The sequence below is a fragment of the Theropithecus gelada genome, chromosome 16 (genome assembly GCF_003255815.1).
Source record: "Theropithecus gelada isolate Dixy chromosome 16, Tgel_1.0, whole genome shotgun sequence".
Lineage (NCBI taxonomy): Eukaryota > Metazoa > Chordata > Mammalia > Primates > Cercopithecidae > Theropithecus > Theropithecus gelada.
The window spans coordinates 49,495,164-49,514,812 of record NC_037684.1 but is presented as its reverse complement, the minus strand read 5'-3'; the positions used below and the strand labels follow the sequence as shown (position 1 = coordinate 49,514,812).

Below are 19,649 nucleotides of genomic sequence, written 5' to 3'. Positions count from 1 at the left end.
TTTTTTTTTTGAGACTGAGTCTGGCTCTGTCGCCCAGGCTGGAGTGCGGTGGCCGGATCTCAGCTCACTGCAAGCTCCGCCTCCCGGGTTCACGCCATTCTCCTGCCTCAGCCTCCCGAGTAGCTGGGACCACAGGCGCCCGCCACTTCGCCCGGCTAGTTTTTGTATTTTTTAGTAGAGACGGGGTTTCACCGTGTTAGCCAGGATGGTCTCGATCTCCTGACCTCGTGATCCGCCCGTCTCGGCCTCCCAAAGTGCTGGGATTACAGGCTTGAGCCACCGCGCCCGGCCATAAAATGCCCCTTCTAGGGACAGACTGGCACATTTGGTTTGCCAGATTGCAGGGAATTGGGGAAGGTCATGGGCATCAAGGTGTGCTGTTTGGGCTTCTTCACTCACATGCCTTTGTTTCTTTCAGAGTATTTTGGCCATTGCCATATACTGCTGGGGACTTTTGAGAAGGTGAGTGACTTTAGAGGGCCTCGCTTTATTCCTTTTAGCCCTTTCTTTCATGTGAGACACATGTAACCCCTGTTTGCTGGGTCCCTGAGCTCAGCAGAATGGGTCTGGCTTTAGAGGCTATGATGGTGACAGAACATCGCTTTGGGGGCTACGTTTGGGTGTAGGTCCAGCCCTGCCATCAGCTTGCTACAGGACCTTCAACTCCTTAGGCCTCAGTCTCCTTAAAATGAAAGGGTTAGACTGAGTCAGACGCGGTAGCTCACACCTGTAATCCCAGCACTTTGGGAGGCCAAGGTGGGTGAATCACTTGAGGCCAGGAGTTCGAGGCTAGCCTGGGAAACATGGCAAAACCCTGCCTCTGTTAAAAATATAAAAATTAGCCAGGTGTGGTGGCGGGCACCTGTAATCCCAGCTACTCAGGAGGCTGAGGCAGGAGAATTGCTTGAACCTGGGAGGCGGAGGTTGCAGTGAGCTGAGATGGCGCCACTGCACTCCAGCCTGGGCGATAAAGTGAGGCTCTGTCTCAAAAAAAAAGAAAGAAAGAAAGGGTTATACTGGATAGTTGTAAGATCTTTAAAGAATTAGGATTGTATAATTCTACTCTGAGAGCATCCAGGAACATGTGTACAGTAGTCCCCCCTTATCCTCAGGAGATACGTTCCAAGACCCCCAGTGGATGTCTGAAACTGCAGATCGTACAGAACCCTCATATACACTATGGTTTTTTGTAGACTTCATCCACACCTATGATAAAGTTTCATTCATAAATTAGGCAAAGTAAGAGATTAAGAATAATAGTAAACTAAAACAATTATAACTATAAGGTAATAAAAGTCTGAAAGTCATCTTTCTCTCTCAAAACATCTTATTGTATGTAATATTTTCAGACAGTGGTTGATGGTGGGTAACTGAAACCATGGAAAATGAAACTGCAGATAAGGGAGGGTGACTGTAACTGGGAGATGTAACAGAAGAATACTTGGAGCTTTATTACCCTCCCTTCCTTGTCATAACTTTCATATTTTCATTCCAGCACACAGATGGAACTTTCTGTGTCAAGCCCCTCAAACAGAAACAAGTAGTAAGTATTTGAAGACCGCAGACTGTTAGTGTTAGGGTCCTTCCTTCCTTTTATTCTTTCCTTTCTTCTTCTCTCTCCCTCTTTTTTTTGTTTTTGTTTTTGTTTTTGTTTTACTTTTTGCTAAGTCTCTCCTTTTCTTTTTCTTCTTCTTTTTTTTAATCAAAAAAGAAAAGAAAAAAAGGGAGTGCTTTTGAATGTTACAAGCTATTACAAACGACTTGGGTGGCCTGAAAGGAATGCTGATTTTTGATGTCTTCATTGTTCCAGAAGTGTTGGTGTTGAGGGAGCCTTTATCTGAGTAAAGGACTTGAGAAATGAAAGAACAAGATTTATTTCCCAACACTGGGTTTAGGGAGAACTCTTTTTATTTTAAATGCCAGAGTGAGAACTATTTCAAGCGAAAGGATAAGCATTAGGGTCCAATTTGGGGTAATTAGAGTCATTGGCTTAATTTATCCATTCCTTTTCTAAAATTCAAAGTTGGCCATTCTTCCTCTTGCAGAATGATCAGCACCTTGTGCATATGTCTGCTAGAAGTCCCAGCCCCTGCCATGTGCCAGCACTTTTCTTTCCACTCTTATAGAGGTAGGAGGAGACATCATTGGAAGGAGAGAGAGTGGTGCCAGTGGCATTGGCAAGGGAGGGTGGGTGAGGGGTAGGTCATCTCGAGGAGGGTGTAGAGCAGCTGGGTAGGAGGCAGGGCTGGGCTTCGTCAAGATGCAAAGAAAAGCCTCCCTGCAGATGGGTGATAGATATCTGAAATTCTATACTAGCCATTCTTTTAGGTTAATTATTTGCCTCTCTTTTAATGAGGTCAGTAATAAGAATATCTTAGTATAAATTAGTTTTCCAATATAATCACTACACGAAATCAAGTTTTAAGAGCAGACGAGGAAACAGATCCTGAGTCCAGGGCACTACCTGGGCAGGCCAGGCCTTGGTGAGTTACCTCATGGGGGAAGGCCTGGTTCTCCAGGAGGCCTGGATGGGATGGAAAGGTTCGTGTAGCTAGAGGAAAATGGTTTGTCCATTTTCCTCTTGTTAGATTGGCATTAGCAACAGACTATCAAACTGGAGAGTGGGATATAAAATCAGAGACAGGCTATGTCTTAGAGGAAGGGATGGCTAAGAAACAGAGGTGAGGCAGAAGAGCGTGCTCCTAAAAGTATATGGGGCAGGGCCAACTTAGGCACTGACATGGGCCAGGTTAGTGGGAGTGGGATTGGGCCTTGGTAGTTGGGGTTTTAAGAAACAGGGCTGGCTGGGCTTGGTGGCTCATCCCTCTAATCCTAGCACTTTGGGAGGCTGAGGCAGGTGGATCACTTGAGGTCAGGAGTTTGAGACCAGCCTGGCCAACATGGTGAAACCCCATCTCTACCACAAAATACAAAAATTAGCCAGGCATGATGGTACATGTCTGTAATCCCAGCTACACAGGAGGCTGAGACAGGAGAATTGCTTGAACCCAGGAGGCGGAGGTTGCAGTGAGCCAAGATGGTACCACTGCACTCCAGCCAAGATGACAGAGCAAGACCCTGTCTCAAAAAAAAAAAAAGAAAGAAAGAAAGAAAGAAAGAAACAGGGCCAAGCAGTGTAATTTTGCTGCATGTTGGGGATGGGGTGGCTTCATGGTGTGGGGTACACACCATTAGCCTCTCCCTCAAGATCTTGCTATCGCCCTTTGCTTTCATATTTTCCCTTCCCATCTTTTTCCTTGCCAATTTCTTCTTCTTTTTCTCCTTTCTATTCCTTTATTTTTATAATGTCTGAACTCAAATTGGATTACATAGCAAATGCCTATGTTTTAATGCATACCATTCCATCCTTTTTCTAGTCTATGCCTTCTTAATTGTCCATAATAGTAAGCTGCAGTGCAAGTATTATTATTGTATTTGTGAACTTTTGTGTTCCCTATTGTATATAATGATGGGTGAATTAAATATTTGATTTTCTTTCTCCTCTCAAATAGAAAACATAAGTAAATAAAAGCATCCTTTACTTATCTAGGCCTTTGATTTTTTTTCATTATGAATCGGTAGTCCTTGGTTACCGAAAGAGGTAAGAGGGGAGGGAGTTCCCACTCTTGTCTCTCAGTAGAGACAGCCTGTCCTTGAACCTTTCTATTTGCTGTTCAGGTAGACGGGGTCAGCTACCTCCTTCAGGAGATCTATGGAATTGAAAACAAGTACAACACACAAGATTCTAAGGTAAGTTTTATCCAAAATTCTGAAGGTACTCTTTCCAGGAGGCCAAGTGAGAAATTATAAGCCAGCGTCCAGGAATTTAGTATGCCAAACTCTGAAATCAGTTAGGTCTTAGAAGGGTATTTTCTTGTTCCTCATTTCAGATCATTATGCTTTTACCTCTTGGGAAATGAGAAAAGTAGGCTGGTTTGGCTTTGTTCTGCCACAGAGTTCTGTCCAACTCGGTTTCCACCAGGGTCCTTTCTTTGCTCCTTTTCTTTTATCTGTGTGGTCCCCTAGGTCCCTTCAGCTGAGACTTGAGAGGCCTAGCTCCAAGCCTCATAGGAGCTCGAGTGGTTAGTCTTGTCCTCTCAATTTTAGATAAACACTTCCCAGAAGCAGTGAAGCTAAGTGTGTGGACGCACTGGGTAAACAACAAAGTCCAATGTCAATGCAGATTTTGTTCTTATTACTTATCCTAGCTCTTTTTTTTTTTTTTTTTTTTTTTTTGAGACGGGAGTCTCGCTCTGTCGCCCAGGCTGGAGTACAGTGGCCGGATCTCGGCTCACTGCAATCTCCGCCTCCCGGGTTCACGCCATTCTCCTGCCTCAGCCTCCCGAGTAGCTGGGACTACAGGCGCCCACCACCTCGCCCGGCTAATTTTTTGTATTTTTTAGTAGAGACAGGGTTTCACCATGTTAGCCAGGATGGTGTCGATCTCCTGACGTCGTGATCCGCCCGTCTCAGCCTCCCAAAGTGCTGGGATTACAGGCTTGAGCCACCGCGCCCGGCCTACTTATCCTAGCTCTTTAGCCACACTGCCTTGTCTGTAAAGTATGGGACAGAAAGGGCTTTGTGACACTGGCTAAATTGCTTTCTCCTCGACCAGGTGGCTGAAGACGAAGTGAGTGATAACAGTGCCGAGTGTGTGGTGTGTCTCTCGGATGTCCGGGACACCTTGATTCTGCCCTGTCGCCACCTCTGCCTCTGTAACACCTGTGCAGACACCCTGCGCTACCAGGCCAACAACTGCCCCATCTGCCGACTGCGTAAGCCCCAGAGCGGCAGGGGGACTGGTGGGTGGGAGAGAGGACAAGAGGACATTTACAAAACACTGAAGCATGTGCTGCTGCTGGATCTGATAAACGGATGCGCTCTGGGAGGGATCATGGTTTCTGTCTGGGCCCTTGTTCATCCTTAATCCTGCATCAGGATGTCCTGATTGCCTGTTTTCTTCTTCACAGCCTTCCGGGCACTGCTTCAGATCCGAGCCATGAGGAAAAAATTGGGCCCTTTGTCCCCAACCAGCTTTAACCCCATCATCTCATCCCAGACATCTGACTCTGAAGAGCATTCAGTAAGTTGGGCTCGGAACCACGGCCCCTCTGAAGCAAATGCCTCATTGGCTTTTTTAAACCTTTCATGCTTTTCTATGTGGCATTGCAGCAAGGAATTAGACCTGGGTATGCTGCAGTATTTAGCAGCCCAGCTGAGAGCATGTGTTACAACCAAATTATTACTGTGGAAGATTGAGTACTGGTCATGAAAACCTCCCTTTTCCTCTTTGGGAACTTGGTGTCCAGTTAATATTTACCATTCCTAGAGCCATCTGCTTGCACTTTCACTCCAGCGAGGTTCAACTCCAGCTCCCTCAGGCAGAAACAATGGGACGATTATTTTGGATTTAAATACAATTTATTATCTTTATTCAAATCCTCGAAGAAAGTAACTGTTTTTCTTTATCCTGTTTTGTGGCCTCAGTGCCTGAGATAAAGTGACCTCAGTATCCTAGTGTAAGTGCTGATATTAGAGTGAAACCTGAAAGCTTTGCAGTTAAAGAAGGGCAGATACTGTCTTTCTTTAGATTAACGCACTGCTGGGAGAGATGATTATTCAGTGAATGGTATTGGGATAATTAGTTAGCTATTCCAGGAGGAAAAATCAGTTTAGCACTTTACTCCTTACCAAATAAATTCCAGCTGGAGTAACTAATTAACTATATTAAAAGCATTAAACCAAACAAACATTACAGCAAACCAAACAAAACAAAACATTCAAAACCTAGAATAAATTGGCCGGGCGCGGTGGTTCACGCCTATAATCCCAGCACTTTGGGAGGCCGAGGTGGGCGGATCACAGGGTCAGGAGATCGAGACCATCCTGGTTAACATGGTGAAACCCCGTCTCTACTAAAAAAAAAAATACAAAAAATTAGCTGGGTGTGGTGGCGAGCACCTGTAGTCCCAGCTCTTCGGGAGGCTGAGGCAGGAGAATGGCCTGAACCCGGGAGGCGGAGCTTGCAGTGAGCGGAAATTGCGCCACTGCACTCCATCCAGCCTGGGTGACAGAGCGAGACTCCGTCTCAAAAAAACAAAACAAAACAAAAACCTAGAATAAATTATAGACGATTGTTTAGTTGACTTTAGATTGGAAAGGATTCTCTAAGCGTGAAAGCAAGAGCCATACATTTTACTACCTAAAAAGTTTAGCACGTCAGAGGTCTAATAGGTCACCAAAATTAAAAGTTAGACAACAAATAGTAGTTTTTTTAAAAAGTATTTACAATGTATGTATCAGAGGAAAAGCTAATGTCTTTGCCATAGTTCATATCGAATAATACAGTAGATTAATGGGCAAAGGGCATAAACAAAACATACTCAACATAGAGTTTTTTAAAAAGTTCAACCACATTAAAAATCAATGATATGCGAATATGAGAATACCATTTTCCAACTTTCAAATTTTAAAAACTTTTTTTTGTAGTGATTCTCCCCGCTTTCAGGGAAGCAGTCAGAATAGGTCTTCTGTATTACTTACAGGAGTGTAACTAGAAAAGGCACTGAAAGAAACAAAACAGTGGAAAACAGCAATATATATCAAGAGCCTTAAAAACATTTATACCTCATCATCTAAGAGCTAAGAATTTAACAAGAAGAAGATAATTTGAAAAAAAAAGGCATTCAAGGATGTTCATCAAAACTTGTTTACAATAGGATGTGCTAGACACAACTAGATACACAGCACTAGGAGAATAGTTAGAAAACTTAGGGGATCTGTAAGAAGGGGACATATATGAAGAGGCTTCAGAAACGAAGGAAAATATTTATGTTCTGGCCAGGCATGGTGGTTCACATCTGTAATCCTAGCATTTTGGGAGGCCAAGGCAGGCGGATCGATTGAGACCAGGAGTTCAAGACCAGCCTGGGCAACATAGTGAGATCCCATCTCTATTTTTTAAAAAAGAGGAAAGTATAATAAAATAAGCAGAATATAAAATTGTTATTTACAGGTTGATCAAAACTGTGTAAATAGTACACAGAAAAAAATGGGAAGAAGAGACACCAGAATGCTAACAAAAGTCACTTTGGTGATTTGATTACTGGTGATTTTTTTTCCTAATTTTTTTCCTAATAATATCTTTTCCAAATTTCCTATAATTAACATATTTCCGTTACAATCAGAAAAAAAATAGAGATTATTAAGAAAAAGCTTACCAATAAGCAGGATCTACAATGTAGTTCTTTGATATTTTACCTCTGCCTCTAGTACAGTTGTTCTTACCAAACCCCCCAAGAACAGATATAAAACATTTTTTTCTGTGTAGAGTAAGTAGCATAATCATGTCATAAAACAAAAAGGACCTAATTGATTTTTCAACCTGTCTCTGATTCCCCTAGTCCTCAGAGAATATTCCACCAGGCTATGAAGTAGTATCTCTTCTGGAGGCCCTCAATGGGCCCCTCACCCCATCCCCAGCAGTTCCTCCACTTCACGTGCTTGGAGATGGCCACCTCTCAGGAATGCTCCCTTCGTATGGCAGTGATGGCCACCTGCCCCCTGTCAGGACCATCTCACCTCTTGACCGCCTGTCTGACTGCAGCAGCCAGGGACTCAAACTCAAAAAGAGTCTCTCCAAGTGAGTAGCCAGTGCTCCACAGTATTGCCCCCAGAATCCATGATGAGATGTTTCAACTCTCCTTGGTGCTGGCCCACATCCTGGTGCCTTAGGGCAGAGTAACCCTCTGGGCTGTTCCCAGAGCTGCTTGTGGGAAGGTTATCCCATCCGTTAAGAGATGAAAATAAGATGGTATGTAGGCACTTAGGAAAATTCTGATGAGACAAATCTCTTATGTATTGTTTTTGTTTTCAAGGATAGGGGATGGGTTATAGGGAAGAGGACATTGAACACTGTGGATAGGGCCATCTAGGCCCCTGGGAGCACTGCTTAGTCCAAAGACTGAAGGAACCTTGTGATCCATATCTCTTAAACATCTAAGTCCAGCTAAGTACAAATCGTGACAAGGTTTCTGTGGCAGAGTAAAGCAGAGGGTATTTTACAGATGAAAATATTGAGACCCTGTAAACGGCTGTGGTTTTTCCCAAGTTTAGACAGCAAGTCATCAAAGGAGCTAAAGGTAAAACTTAGCGCTTCTGATACCCAAAAGAGGTCTACATCCCTCCCTGGTTCTCTTTTCTACCTCCCTAGTCCTACTTAAGATTTGGGTTTTGAGCCAGGAAAGTTAGCCCAGACCTACTCAGCTACTCAGGAGGCTGTACTCCTCCTCTGTTAAAGACGTCAACAAGAGGATGGCTGAAGCCCAGGAGTCTGAGTCTGGCCTGGGAAACATAATGAGACCCTGTCTCAAAAAATAAAGAAAAAAGATTTGGGTTTTCCCCTCCGCTCCCCTTGCAGTATGTACTGTTCTTTAAATGGACGTTGGATATAGCTGCTTTTCCACTGGACTCCTATAGATCCATTTCCCAAAACTCTTCCGTGCTGCATGAAGAGGAAGATGAGCGTTCCTGCAGTGAGTCGGAGACACAGCTCTCTCAGAGACCATCAGCTCAGCATCTCGGAGAGGTAATTGATATTCCTCTCCTTTTCTTGCGTGTTGAACTCCAGGGACTTTCCTCCTACCTGCATGGCTCATCAGGTCCCTCTGCTCTCATTCACTTATCAAACACCTTTTCAACGCCCTCTGAGGCAGTGGCAAAGATTTCACTGGATTCATGCATTCAACAGCATATGCAGCCTGTTGTTATTTGCCAGGCACTGTGCTATATGCTGAGTATAGTAGCTGGGACACAACAAAAGTCCCTGCCTTCGTAACATATTCTTGCTAGCTGGGGTGAGGGTGGGGGACACAAAAGACAATAAGTAAAAAAATACACATGTACCAGGTGGGGCTGTGGATCAGCGTGTGTGACAGGTGGGAAGGGAGTGTCACAGCTGGAAGTGGGGGCTGCCATTCTTAAAAAGCGGTCCAGGAGCCGAGACCAAGGGAAGTGTGAGAGCTAGCTATGCAGATATACGAGGAGAGAGGGCCCTAGGCCTGGGAATAGCAAGGAGAAAGCCCTGAGGGTAATTGGGGGGTGCCAGGAGGCCCACGTGGAGGAATGGAAGAGAAGGCTGGAATTTTCTACTCTGTGTGTCCCACAGAGACCTCACATACCAAAGGTTTATGCAGCTTCTCTCTGTAGGGCACTGAGCTAGGTAGAGTGGGGCATAGGAAGGTAAATAAAGTGGTCCCTGCCCTTAGGTGCTCAGGTCTGGCTGGGACAGGACATATACATGGGAATAGCATGTGCCTGGCACGTCATTGTTGCTCAGTAAGTATGTGTTAAATGACTGAGTAAACTTTATAGAAAAGCAGTGTGCCCAATACAGAGACAATAAATTGCTGTGTCAGAGATGGACAAGATCATTGTAAGTGGAGGAAATCAGAAAATGTGTTACGGCGGAGTAGCATTTTAGCTAAACCTTGAAGTTTTTTAGATATGAAAAAGGTGAGAGAAACATCTATGTGGAGAGGACAGTGCCTGCAAAGGCACAGAGCAGGAAGTCAGGGCTCGGAGCAAGCCAGGGGCACGGTGAGCACTTCGTTTCCCAAAGGCCCACCTGACCGCAGCATGCAGCCTGGACTAGACAGGAGACAGACCCAGCCAGGAAAGGGCTTCGGTAGCCCAGGCAAGAAGGACTGCCTGAACTAAGACAAAAGAGAAGCGCCTGGAGGAAAGGGAAGGGTTTATGGAGACACAGTTCATAGAACTTTGCATCTGCCTCGGATGGGTGAGGCTGTGCACCCAGATGCCTGGCAGATGGGGGCTGGGATCAGAGATGGGGGCGTGGGAGGAGCAGCAGGCTGGGGAGCAAGGTGGTGTTTGTATCAGAAAGCAGCTGGGCAGGAGTTAACTGGGGTCCGTGTGGAGATACCCTGCAGGCAGGAAGGCCTCTGCTGTCTTTGTATGCTATTGCCTCAGAAGGAAAGCTGATCATAATCCTGGGGAAACCTGGGGTGTCCCCATGTCACAGCTGCGGGGTGACCTGTGTCACCCGAGCTGCATCTTTGTATGGCCACAGCAGATGGCTGTGCCCTGGGCAGGAGGTATTGACTGAAGTGTGCGCCTCCCCTGGGAGGCAGTCATTCCAGGCTTGGGCTGAGAAGTGAGGACGGAATAGAGAAGCTGCGGCCTCTGCATGCCACTCAGTCCCTCCCAGTGTCGCCTTTCCTCCTCATCTCTACCCAGACCTCCGCCCTGACCCCTTCCTCCAGCACAGGTGACTCGCACTTGCTCCATGTCCTGTTGTGTCCCCCACACCCCCCAGGAATGTGGTGTGACTCCAGAAAGTGAGAATCTCACCTTGTCGTCATCTGGAGCTATTGACCAGTCGTCTTGTACAGGGACGCCTCTGTCGTCCACTATTTCCTCCCCAGAAGGTACATGAGGAGCAGGGAGTGGCTGCATGTCCTTCCCCCTTACCCAGCCCACAGTGTCCTGGTGTTTCCTCTGGGAAGGGACATGGGAGTGGCAAGCTAATACCTGGACTGCATGACAAGTAGGCCCTGGCTTGAGAGGGAAGAGGACTTGCTTTCCTACCATGGGTTAGCGGGCTTGCCTGTAGCTAGCGGGGTGTTGGTTCTCTCAGCCCCAGTTCTGCTGTCATGAGGTTTCCTTTAGCATGATGACAGGGAAAAGCAAATGTCTTGTCCCCGAGGCTAAGTTCTGAGCTCTAAAATATAAAGGAACAGAATTTTGGAAAACCGTAAACCTAAAACCACTTTTAGGGGAGGGCAAGATAAGGCCACTTCACTCCTCACTGCCTGAGTGCAGGGAGAGGGCTCTGCTCCCCAGAAAGCTTGCAGAAGCCCTGCCTGACCTCCAGGCTCCTTCCCCATCCCCTGTCTCCAAAGGCCCTGCCAGCAGCAGCTTGGCCCAGTCTGTCATGTCCATGGCATCCTCCCAGATCAGCACCGACACCGTCTCCTCCATGTCTGGCTCCTACGTCGCCCCTGGCACTGAAGAGGAGGGAGAGGCTCTCCCTTCCCCCCAGTCTGCCAGCAGGGCCCCCTCAGAAGAAGGAGAGGTAAGGGAAGGGACGGGAACCGCCCTGGCTTCTCTGTTCTTTGCATACATGTCCAAAGTAGCATAACCAAAGGTCTGCCATGCATGGCTGCAAAACGCCCCAAAATGCCAGGAGTGCCACAGAAAACAAGGCATTCCCTTAGGTCTGACCCTCCTATTTGACACCAAGTTTGTACTGAAGAAGGTTTGGGTTTGCTGTCACGAGAGCTTGATGGAAGAGCCTGTAAAAACTGTGCTCTTCTGCAGGGGCTGCCAGCGGAGTCTCCAGACAGCAACTTTGCTGGCCTCCCAGCTGGAGAGCAGGATGCAGAGGTAACCCCAACAGCACGGAGTGGTGCCCCTTCGCATAGCCAGAGGAGTGCTGGCCTTGGCTGGGATGCCAATAAGGACCAGGGCCGGGAGGCTTTGCTGACGAAGTCTTCCTGGGGGACATGCCTAGATCAGTGAGAAGTAGAATATGGGTAGAGATGAGAGCGGCTGCACCAGGGCCTGTGGACTGTCCAGTGAGTGGGGCCACTGGTTCCCAGGGTCACTGGTGTAGAGTGAGTTCAAGAGGGAACTTTTCTTGCCAGCCCCTGGCCTTAAGAATGTATTGTCGGCCGGGCGCGGTGGCTCAAGCCTGTAATCCCAGCACTTTGGGAGGCCGAGACGGGCGGATCACGAGGTCAGGAGATCGAGACCATCCTGGCTGACACGGTGAAACCCCGTCTCTACTAAAAAATACAAAAACTTAGCCAGGTGAGGTGGCGGGCGCCTGTAGTCCCAGCTACTCGGGAGGCTGAGGCAGGAGAATGGCGTAAACCCGGGAGGCGGAGCTTGCAGTGAGCTGAGATCCGGCCACTGCACTCCAGCCTGGGCGACAGAGCGAGACTCCGTCTCAAAAAAAAAAAAAAAAGAATGTATTGTCCGTCATTCCACTAGTATTTACATGGGGGACTGTGTCACAGGTGCTCATTGGTGCTGGGGCACATACAGACCTATACAGATCTGTGTGGCGAGGTTTCTGCCTACCCCCACCCACTGCACCTAGGAGCCCAGTCTAGCAGGCAGACAGGACCACAGTTCAGTGTGAGACAGCCCATGGTGTGCTGTGGAATGCCGGCTCACAGGGAGAGGTCTAGAACTCTTCTTGAGCCAGCTACTCTCAATGGAGGATCTGGATGGGGTTTGGGATCTTAAGGAATTTCTCAAAGTCTTATGATCTCACAGTTTGCTCTTTCATTTAGTAACTTTTACTTCTACCTTAGAGAAACGGTATCAGTTTGCCGGGTGTGGTGGCACATGCCTGTAATCCCAGCTACTAGGGAGGCTGAGGCAGGAGAATCACTTGCACCTGGGAGGTGGAGGTTGTGGTGAGCCGAGATCATGCCATTGCACTCTAGCCTGGGCAACAAGAGCAAAACTCTGTCTCAAAAAAAAAAACAGACACACACACACACACACACACACACACACACACACACAAGAGAAACAGTATCAGCTAAACTATTAACAAGGGTGTTCCTGACAGACCATTCTGAGCATATATGGGTAATGTGGCTCGGATCTAATCCCTATAGGCAGATGGTGCCTCACCAAGCAAAATCTGCCTCTACTCAGCCTCTCAGGCATATTAAACACAGATGGAAGTATATGCTGTTAACGTAGGCCCTGGAGTTAGATACCATTAGGATGATTAGTTCTGTCTTCAGCCAATCAGTTTACTCATTTTGCTGCTTTATAGACTCACAGGACCTTCCTTCTGTCCTAGGGAAATGATGTTATGGAGGAAGAGGATGGATCACCCACGCAGGAAGATGGTAAAAGATCTGGTCCTTTACTTCCTTTAGTTATATTTCTTTCCTGGGTCTTCTTTAAGGGGTAAAGAAAAGGGTACCGGTGTGACTTGGTGGCACTGCTCAGTTGTGTGGGACTGTTAAGGGAAAGGTCGTCGTCTTAGTGGTACATCAAAGCAAGCAGGGCATTGATGACCTCTATGACCTCCTCAGCTCTTTCTGGGTCTCAGAGCCATGGATGTCAGGTGCGGGTGCTGCAGGAGATACATACAGGTCCATATTTACCTCAAGTAGATTCGGAAGCTCTCTGAGCAGTTCCCATCATCAGCCTCCCTGCTGCAGGTTTTCAGTGGAGCCCCATAGAGCTCTTCTGGCAGTCTCAGTGTTGAACAGCAGTAGCCATTTCTTCCACTGTGGGGAGGAGGAGGACTATTTGGCAGCTGGTCAGGTCTTGCTTTAGTTAGGAAAATGGTCGACATTACTGTAAAAGAGGACTCTCAGGAGCCAGCAGACATATTAAAGGCGTGGTCAAGGAAACAGGTCCAAGTTTCTTCAGGAGCTCAGCTTAGGCAAGTATTTTAAAGGCTATTGTAATGATCTTCCTTTACCATAATTCAGGCCTCAGTTATATCTTCAGTTGGAAGAATGTTGTTTCCAGGAAGGCTAGAAGAGAAGGAATGGCCCACAGAGCAAGGACATAGGAGGAAGAAGGTGGGCAGGAAAGTCTCCCCCAAGCAGCGAACACCACGTGTTCCAGGAGCCAGACTCTTCCTCCTGCTGCTCTGAGGCACCTCCCTTAGGGGCGCCTCCAGAGCACACATATGCCCGGCCTGGATGCAGAAGCGCCAGCAGATGTCATCCTATTGCTTCTGCTTTAGCGCTGGCCATCGCTTGGGAAGTGTTGGAGGTGCGCATGTGGACATGACAGGTCCCGCCTGGCCAAGGAGCTTGAAAGAGAAGGTGGCCACCAAGGCTGCCTCCGTCAGCTCTTGCACCCCAGCCCAAGGGGGTTTGGAGTGTCACCAACTCAGTTGATGACTTCAGTGCTTGAGGCTCTAGCGTTACCCCTTGTGATTATTTCTCCCATAGAATATTTGCTTCGAAGAAGTACAGTGTGGCCAAGTGGTTTCACCTGACATTCCCTAGCCCGTGGAATAGATTTGTTTTATTCTCTCTGTTTTCACTGAGAAAAAAAGAGGGGAGCTTGATTTTTAAAAAAGACACCTTTTAAAACTTTTCCCTTCCCTTCTTACATGTCCGTAGATTTCTGGTTAGCCACTTAAAACACACTGAAAATAACAACTGAGGTCTCGTAAGAAAGGAAATCATAATTTTGTGAATGTAGTCATTCTGATTTGATATGCAAAATTATGGACCCTAAGACCTTTAGTTGTTGTTTCATGTACTTATTTTGCAGAGCCATGTGGTCATAAACACACCCAGCTCGCACCCAAGGCAGACGCAGGCATGAGCAGGATGACCTCCCCACTGGCCCTCCCTAGCTTCTGCCGGCTGGTTGCAGCCTCACCAGCCTGGCCTCTGCCCAGCTCTGCTCGCTCTAGTGTTCTCTGTTGAGCCTGTGTCCCACAGCCCTCCTCAGTGATCTGACTTGTTAGGGAACAGCAGACGGAAAGGGCTCTAGGGAAACAGCAGGATAGCGTGAGAATACAGACATGCCACACAATGTGATTCCTTTCTTGTCCACTCTTTACCCACTAAATTATTGTCTTTTTTTAACACATCATTTGATTTTTTTTGGTCTCCATCCTTAAGATTTTTATTTTAAGGACAACAATGCAGAGAAAAACACAGCCAGCATCTCTCTAACTGCATTAACTCCATTACAGGCCAGAGGACATGCGCATTTCTAGGTATGGAGTGTGACAATAACAATGACTTTGACATCGCAAGCGTGAAAGCACTGGACAATAAGCTGTGCTCTGAGGTCTGCTTACCTGGTGAGTGGCAGTCTGCTGAACATGAACTTGGTGGGGGACGATCCCTGTGCTCTTACCCCTGCTCTCACCCTGGTACACCCATCTCCTGCCCTGCAGTTCCTGCCAAGAAGGCCTGGGGTGTGCTAGTGCTGGAGACCAGTTGCTGAAAGGAAGTAAGAAGGCCTGGGAGAGTCCTTGAGCTTTTTGCAATGAGCCAGCCTTGCTCTGAGTGAGAATATTAGGATAGGAAGAAAGAAGCAAAACTTATGATTTGGCCTAACCACTCTCCACCCCACATCACGGCCTTGCAGGTGCCATGTCAGGTGACCTGGTCTTGTTTTCATCAACAGGAAGTTTGAGCAGACAGACACCACCTCTCTACGAAGGTCTTGGAAGGATTGCCTGAACCCCTTAAAAGTGAAGCCGTAGCTCCTCAGAAGAAAAGTGTTTCAGCTAGGATCGGAGAGGGATGTGAAAGTCAGCATTTTAGAGGCTAGGGCATGGCTCTGTGATCCATGAGCTTTGGGTTACCAGTTGCATTGTACATACTACTGGATTTGGATCCCAGCGGAGAGGTCAAGTTAGGGCTCCTTTGTGCTCCCTGGAGCTGTAACTTCACAGGTGATCAGGTTGTCACTGTGCCCCTTATTCCTCCTTATGATGCTAAACTGAATCTAGTTAATGTCTTACACAGGATCAGGTTAATCACACGTTGAGCACCGAGCGCCTTTTTAGTTAATGTGCCCATTCAAGGGCTCTAAAAACTGCTTTTCTAAAATCCACATCTTGCCCAAGTGGACTCAGTCAGATGTCCCCTCCGGGTTTCACGACAGAGATTGTCCTTCACACCGTGTTGTTTGAATCCTCTTAAACATTCCCCAAACGAAGACTCACTTCAGCTTCAGAACAGCCACATCACGGGTCCAGTGCTTTACTCGCTCAGCGACGTGGCTGGAGGCGTTGGAGCCACACAACCTCTGTGGTTGCCACTCTCCATCAGCCTGTGCAAGACACAGTCCAAGCACGCTCTGGCCCCACACAAGCTTGTGGCAGGGGAAGCTGGAATTCCCTAGAGACACTTTCTCCAGCCCTTCAAAGGGCTTTCTTGAGTCATTTTCTATTTAGTTTGTTCTAAAGGCACTGCCCAGGCCTCTTCATCTTCAGTGAGACCAAAAGAGGCAGTATCGGTTCCCCTGCTTCTCCTGCACAGGCCCAGGGAAGACCTGCTTCCTGCCTGAGCGTGGAGGAGGGGGCGCCGACCACGGGGCCAGACTCCTGCCAGTTAGGCCTGGACTGGAGCTGCTGGGGCCCAGGGGCTGCTTCACTCCCTGCCTTCCCACTCCTGGCCTGGCTTCCATCTGTCCATTTGTGTTCCACATCATTTTGGCAAATGTAAATCTGTCTGTCTGGTTTGTTTATTTTCTAAACTCATGTATGTTCTCTAGACTTGGTATGAAAGTTCCTGTTCACTCCGTGCCAGTACTGTCCTCCCTGCCAATGCTTTGCCCCGTCCAAGCTTGCTGGGCACGCACACACCTGGGAGGCGCTTGCTTGGGGTTGTGAGCAAGGCTCCCATTCCTGATTGGCAAGGGCCTGTATTCAGGATACTAAGATCTTCTGAGAAAAAAATATTTGTGAGACTGTATTTCTGTTTTACAAAAATGGGAATGCTTCTGTGGCAAGGGCTGTGGAAAGGATTTGGTTTTAATTGGCATCCTCCGTCAAGATGATGTCTCTGCCTTAACCGTGCCCTGTGTCTGAGGCAGCTCTACCCTGGTCAACCCCTTACTTGGCTTTAGGAGATAAATTTAGGTTCTTGCCTCCCTCAAGGGGCTCCCTTACCCACCCCTATTTTTTTGGCAGAGGGAGCTGCTGGGAGTTGTTTTAGCCAATAGTGCTAGTGGAAACTGAACTTATTCCTCCTCTTCCTGACTCCCCCCAGCTGACCTGCTTGTTGATAGTTACTCCATGGGATCACAGGAGACTGAGGACTGGGAGGAAGAGAGAAGCCCTGGGGTTCCTTAGGGTGACTTGTGGAGCCAGCTATTTAGAGATTATGATGTGCTCACACTTTGTGCCAGACATGAAATCACATGCCTATGATGGCTCTTGGGAGAGGGCCTCAGGTATAGGCACTGTAAATGTCCCATTATATCCTCACCAGAGGCCTCAAGATGGGGGCCTGTATTCAATATACTAAGATTTTCCAAGAAAAAAAATGTGTGAGACTATATTAATTTCTGTTCAATAAAAATGGGAATGCTTCTGTGGCAAGGACAGTGGAAAGGATTTGAGTTTTTTTGTTTTTGTTTTTTATTTTTATTGAGACAGAGTCTCGCTCTGTCACCCAGCCTGGAGTGCAGTGGCACGATCTCGGCTCACTGCAACCTCTGCCTCCTGGGTTCAAGTGATTCGCCTGCCTCAGCCTCCTGAGTAGCTGGGACTACAGGCGCCTGCCACCATGCCCAGCTAATTTTTGTATTTTTAGTAGAGATGGGGTTTCACCATGTTGGTCAGGGTGGTCTCGAACTCCTGACCTCAGGTGATCCGCCCACCTTGGCCTCCCAAAGTGCTGAGATTACAGGTGTGAGCCACTGTGCCTGGCCATGATTTGTTTTTAATTGGCATCCTCGGTCAGTAGCTGGGTGAAAGTGATGTCTCAAAACCTCTGGTTCCCTTTTTACTTGAGAGAGAAAAGCACATCTCTCTAGGCAAAATGTGTCTCTGGTTCCACTGGTAGCAGATTTGCTGGAGAACTCTCTGGAAGTGTCTGCTAGGTTACAGACAGGAATATCTACTTTGGTAGGTCTCATGGAGTAAATAAGCCTCTTCACACTCAGCTGTAAGTTCAGTTTTCTATCTTAGGGCTGAGATACCACTGGCTGTCTTAGCTCATCACTGTTCCTGCAGCCAGCTCTCTCCCCATCAGGACAGCTGCACATGCGCCTGGTCTCTGCTTGAGTCTGTTTCCCTCTTCAAGCGGGTGCCACTCCCTTCACAGAGGGCCAGTGGGAAATGGAACCCAGGGTGCCTCCCATGCTCTCCCTGTGCCCTGCGCCATGCTCACAGGCTCTGCCAGGAGACCTGGCTGGTGGCAAGAACTCAGAACCTTGTTGGTTCCTATCCTCACCACTCTGGTCACACTGGTGAGGGGCTTAGAGGCACTTTTGTCATTCCAGCCCCGCTCCCCCTAAGAAACTTCTGGGTTTTCCTGAGCCCCAAGACCAAGGGTGGATTTTGGGGAGTGGTGTGTTCTGAGATTGCTTCTGAAAGGAATAAAGGAAGGAGATCTCAGTTGAAGGGTGTGGCAGGTGGTAGTAAGACTAGAATTGTGAGACCATGCTAAGCAGATGTGGCTCCAAGGAGTTTGGTGGACTGTTACACAGGTGGCAGGATAGTCATCATGGCAAGTGACAGTTCTATGAAGGCCCTGGGGTAGTCAGTGATGGAAAAAGGCAAAGATAGGCCGGGCGCAGTGGCTCACGCCTGTAATCCCAGCACTTTGAGAGGCCGAGGCGAGTGATCACTTGAGCCCAGGAGCTGGAGACCAGCCTGGGCAATGCAGTGAAACCCCATCTCTACAGAAAATACAAAAATTAGCCAGGTCCCAGCTACTCAAGAGGCTGAGGCGGGAGGATCGACTGAGCCTGGGAACCGGAGGTTGCAGTGAGTCAAGATCACACCACTGCACTCCAGCCTAGGAGGCTGAGATGGAGTGAGACTCCATCTTGAGGAAAAAAAAAAAAACAACAAAGGCAAAGATAATTTGGGTCTTTTTAGTGGGAATACAAATATAATTTTTAAATGACTGCATTCCACTGGAATGAGCATATCCAGTGAAATCTAAAAAGGTTTGTGGAGACCTGAAATTGAATTATCTCCTCTTTTTGAGAGGCCTCAAAACCCAAGACTGAGATGCTACTTGCACTTTATGGGCACTAAGGAAAAATTCAAACTAAGTTCCTCCTTCCCCTGGAGAGCAACCCTACAAAGACAGTTGAACTATTACAGTCCTTACATTTAATAAGAGGCAGGAAAGGGGCTTGTGAAATTTTCCTAAATGTACTCCCAAAATCTACCTCTAGAGGTCTCTTTATACTCCCATTTTTGATATCCCAAAAAATGAGACGTGAATGGAAAGCACTGTTACCCATATCCCTCTAAGGATTTTAAATCTCTACGCTCCATTTTTTGGCTGGAGGGGCCTCCAGGCCAGACAAAATGGTGGCACCTGCTCTGGAAGGCCCCTCAGCACCTACACTGACTCTCCGCAGCCAGGCTCACCGTGGGAACGAGGCTAAGGAGAGAGCAGCAGCAGGGCCTTGCCGTGGGCCCCTCAGGGTCCTTGCCAGGGGAAGGGCCCCCCCACTTGCTGCCGAATCTCCCTCACCACAGAGCTTACCAAGAGGCCAGGAGAGCAGACTTCAGATCTGATTCTTGAGTCTTCCACAAGTAACCGATGTTCTGCCCTGGCTAAGACTTCGATAGAATAGAAGGGTGGAGTTTGTAGCGAGGACTCCTGTGAATTCAGAGTCAGGATGGCTCTCTGGGCAGCCTCTCAGGCCCAGCGTTCCGTGGCTTGCTGGTGGTGGCGGTGGTGGTGGTGGTGGTGCTGCTGTTTTTATTTGTGCATGCATGTGTGTCTTCTCTCTTGTTTACCATTTGCTTTTGGTCTTTCCTACTGAACAGCCGCAGCTCCGGAGTCCTGCCCCATAAACATTGAGGAATAGGTATGAGATCTACCAAATTATATGAATGAACAAACACCTCATTTTATTTTGGGTTCCTCACTTTAAAGGCAATATTAATATTGCCTTACATTCATCCTGCCACACTTAGACACATA

At 47.6% G+C, this 19,649-nt stretch overlaps 1 protein-coding gene across 2 annotated transcripts in view; it reads left to right on the top strand.

Moving 5' to 3' along the window:
- RNF157 (ring finger protein 157) overlaps positions 1 to 19,649 on the top strand; it is a 99,578-nt gene that overhangs the window by 77,451 nt on the left and 2,478 nt on the right. Inside the window, exons 7-18 of one of the 2 annotated variants that reach the window (XM_025363554.1) lie at positions 419 to 462; positions 1,496 to 1,543; positions 3,679 to 3,750; positions 4,616 to 4,775; positions 4,971 to 5,083; positions 7,404 to 7,642; positions 8,479 to 8,587; positions 10,334 to 10,445; positions 10,920 to 11,092; positions 11,338 to 11,403; positions 12,842 to 12,890; positions 14,714 to 14,824. In XM_025363554.1, coding sequence (XP_025219339.1) covers positions 419 to 462; positions 1,496 to 1,543; positions 3,679 to 3,750; positions 4,616 to 4,775; positions 4,971 to 5,083; positions 7,404 to 7,642; positions 8,479 to 8,587; positions 10,334 to 10,445; positions 10,920 to 11,092; positions 11,338 to 11,403; positions 12,842 to 12,890; positions 14,714 to 14,824 — 1,296 coding nt within the window. The remainder of the gene's footprint in view (positions 1 to 418; positions 463 to 1,495; positions 1,544 to 3,678; positions 3,751 to 4,615; positions 4,776 to 4,970; positions 5,084 to 7,403; positions 7,643 to 8,478; positions 8,588 to 10,333; positions 10,446 to 10,919; positions 11,093 to 11,337; positions 11,404 to 12,841; positions 12,891 to 14,713; positions 14,825 to 19,649) is intronic. The other variant, XM_025363555.1, reaches the window with a different exon arrangement.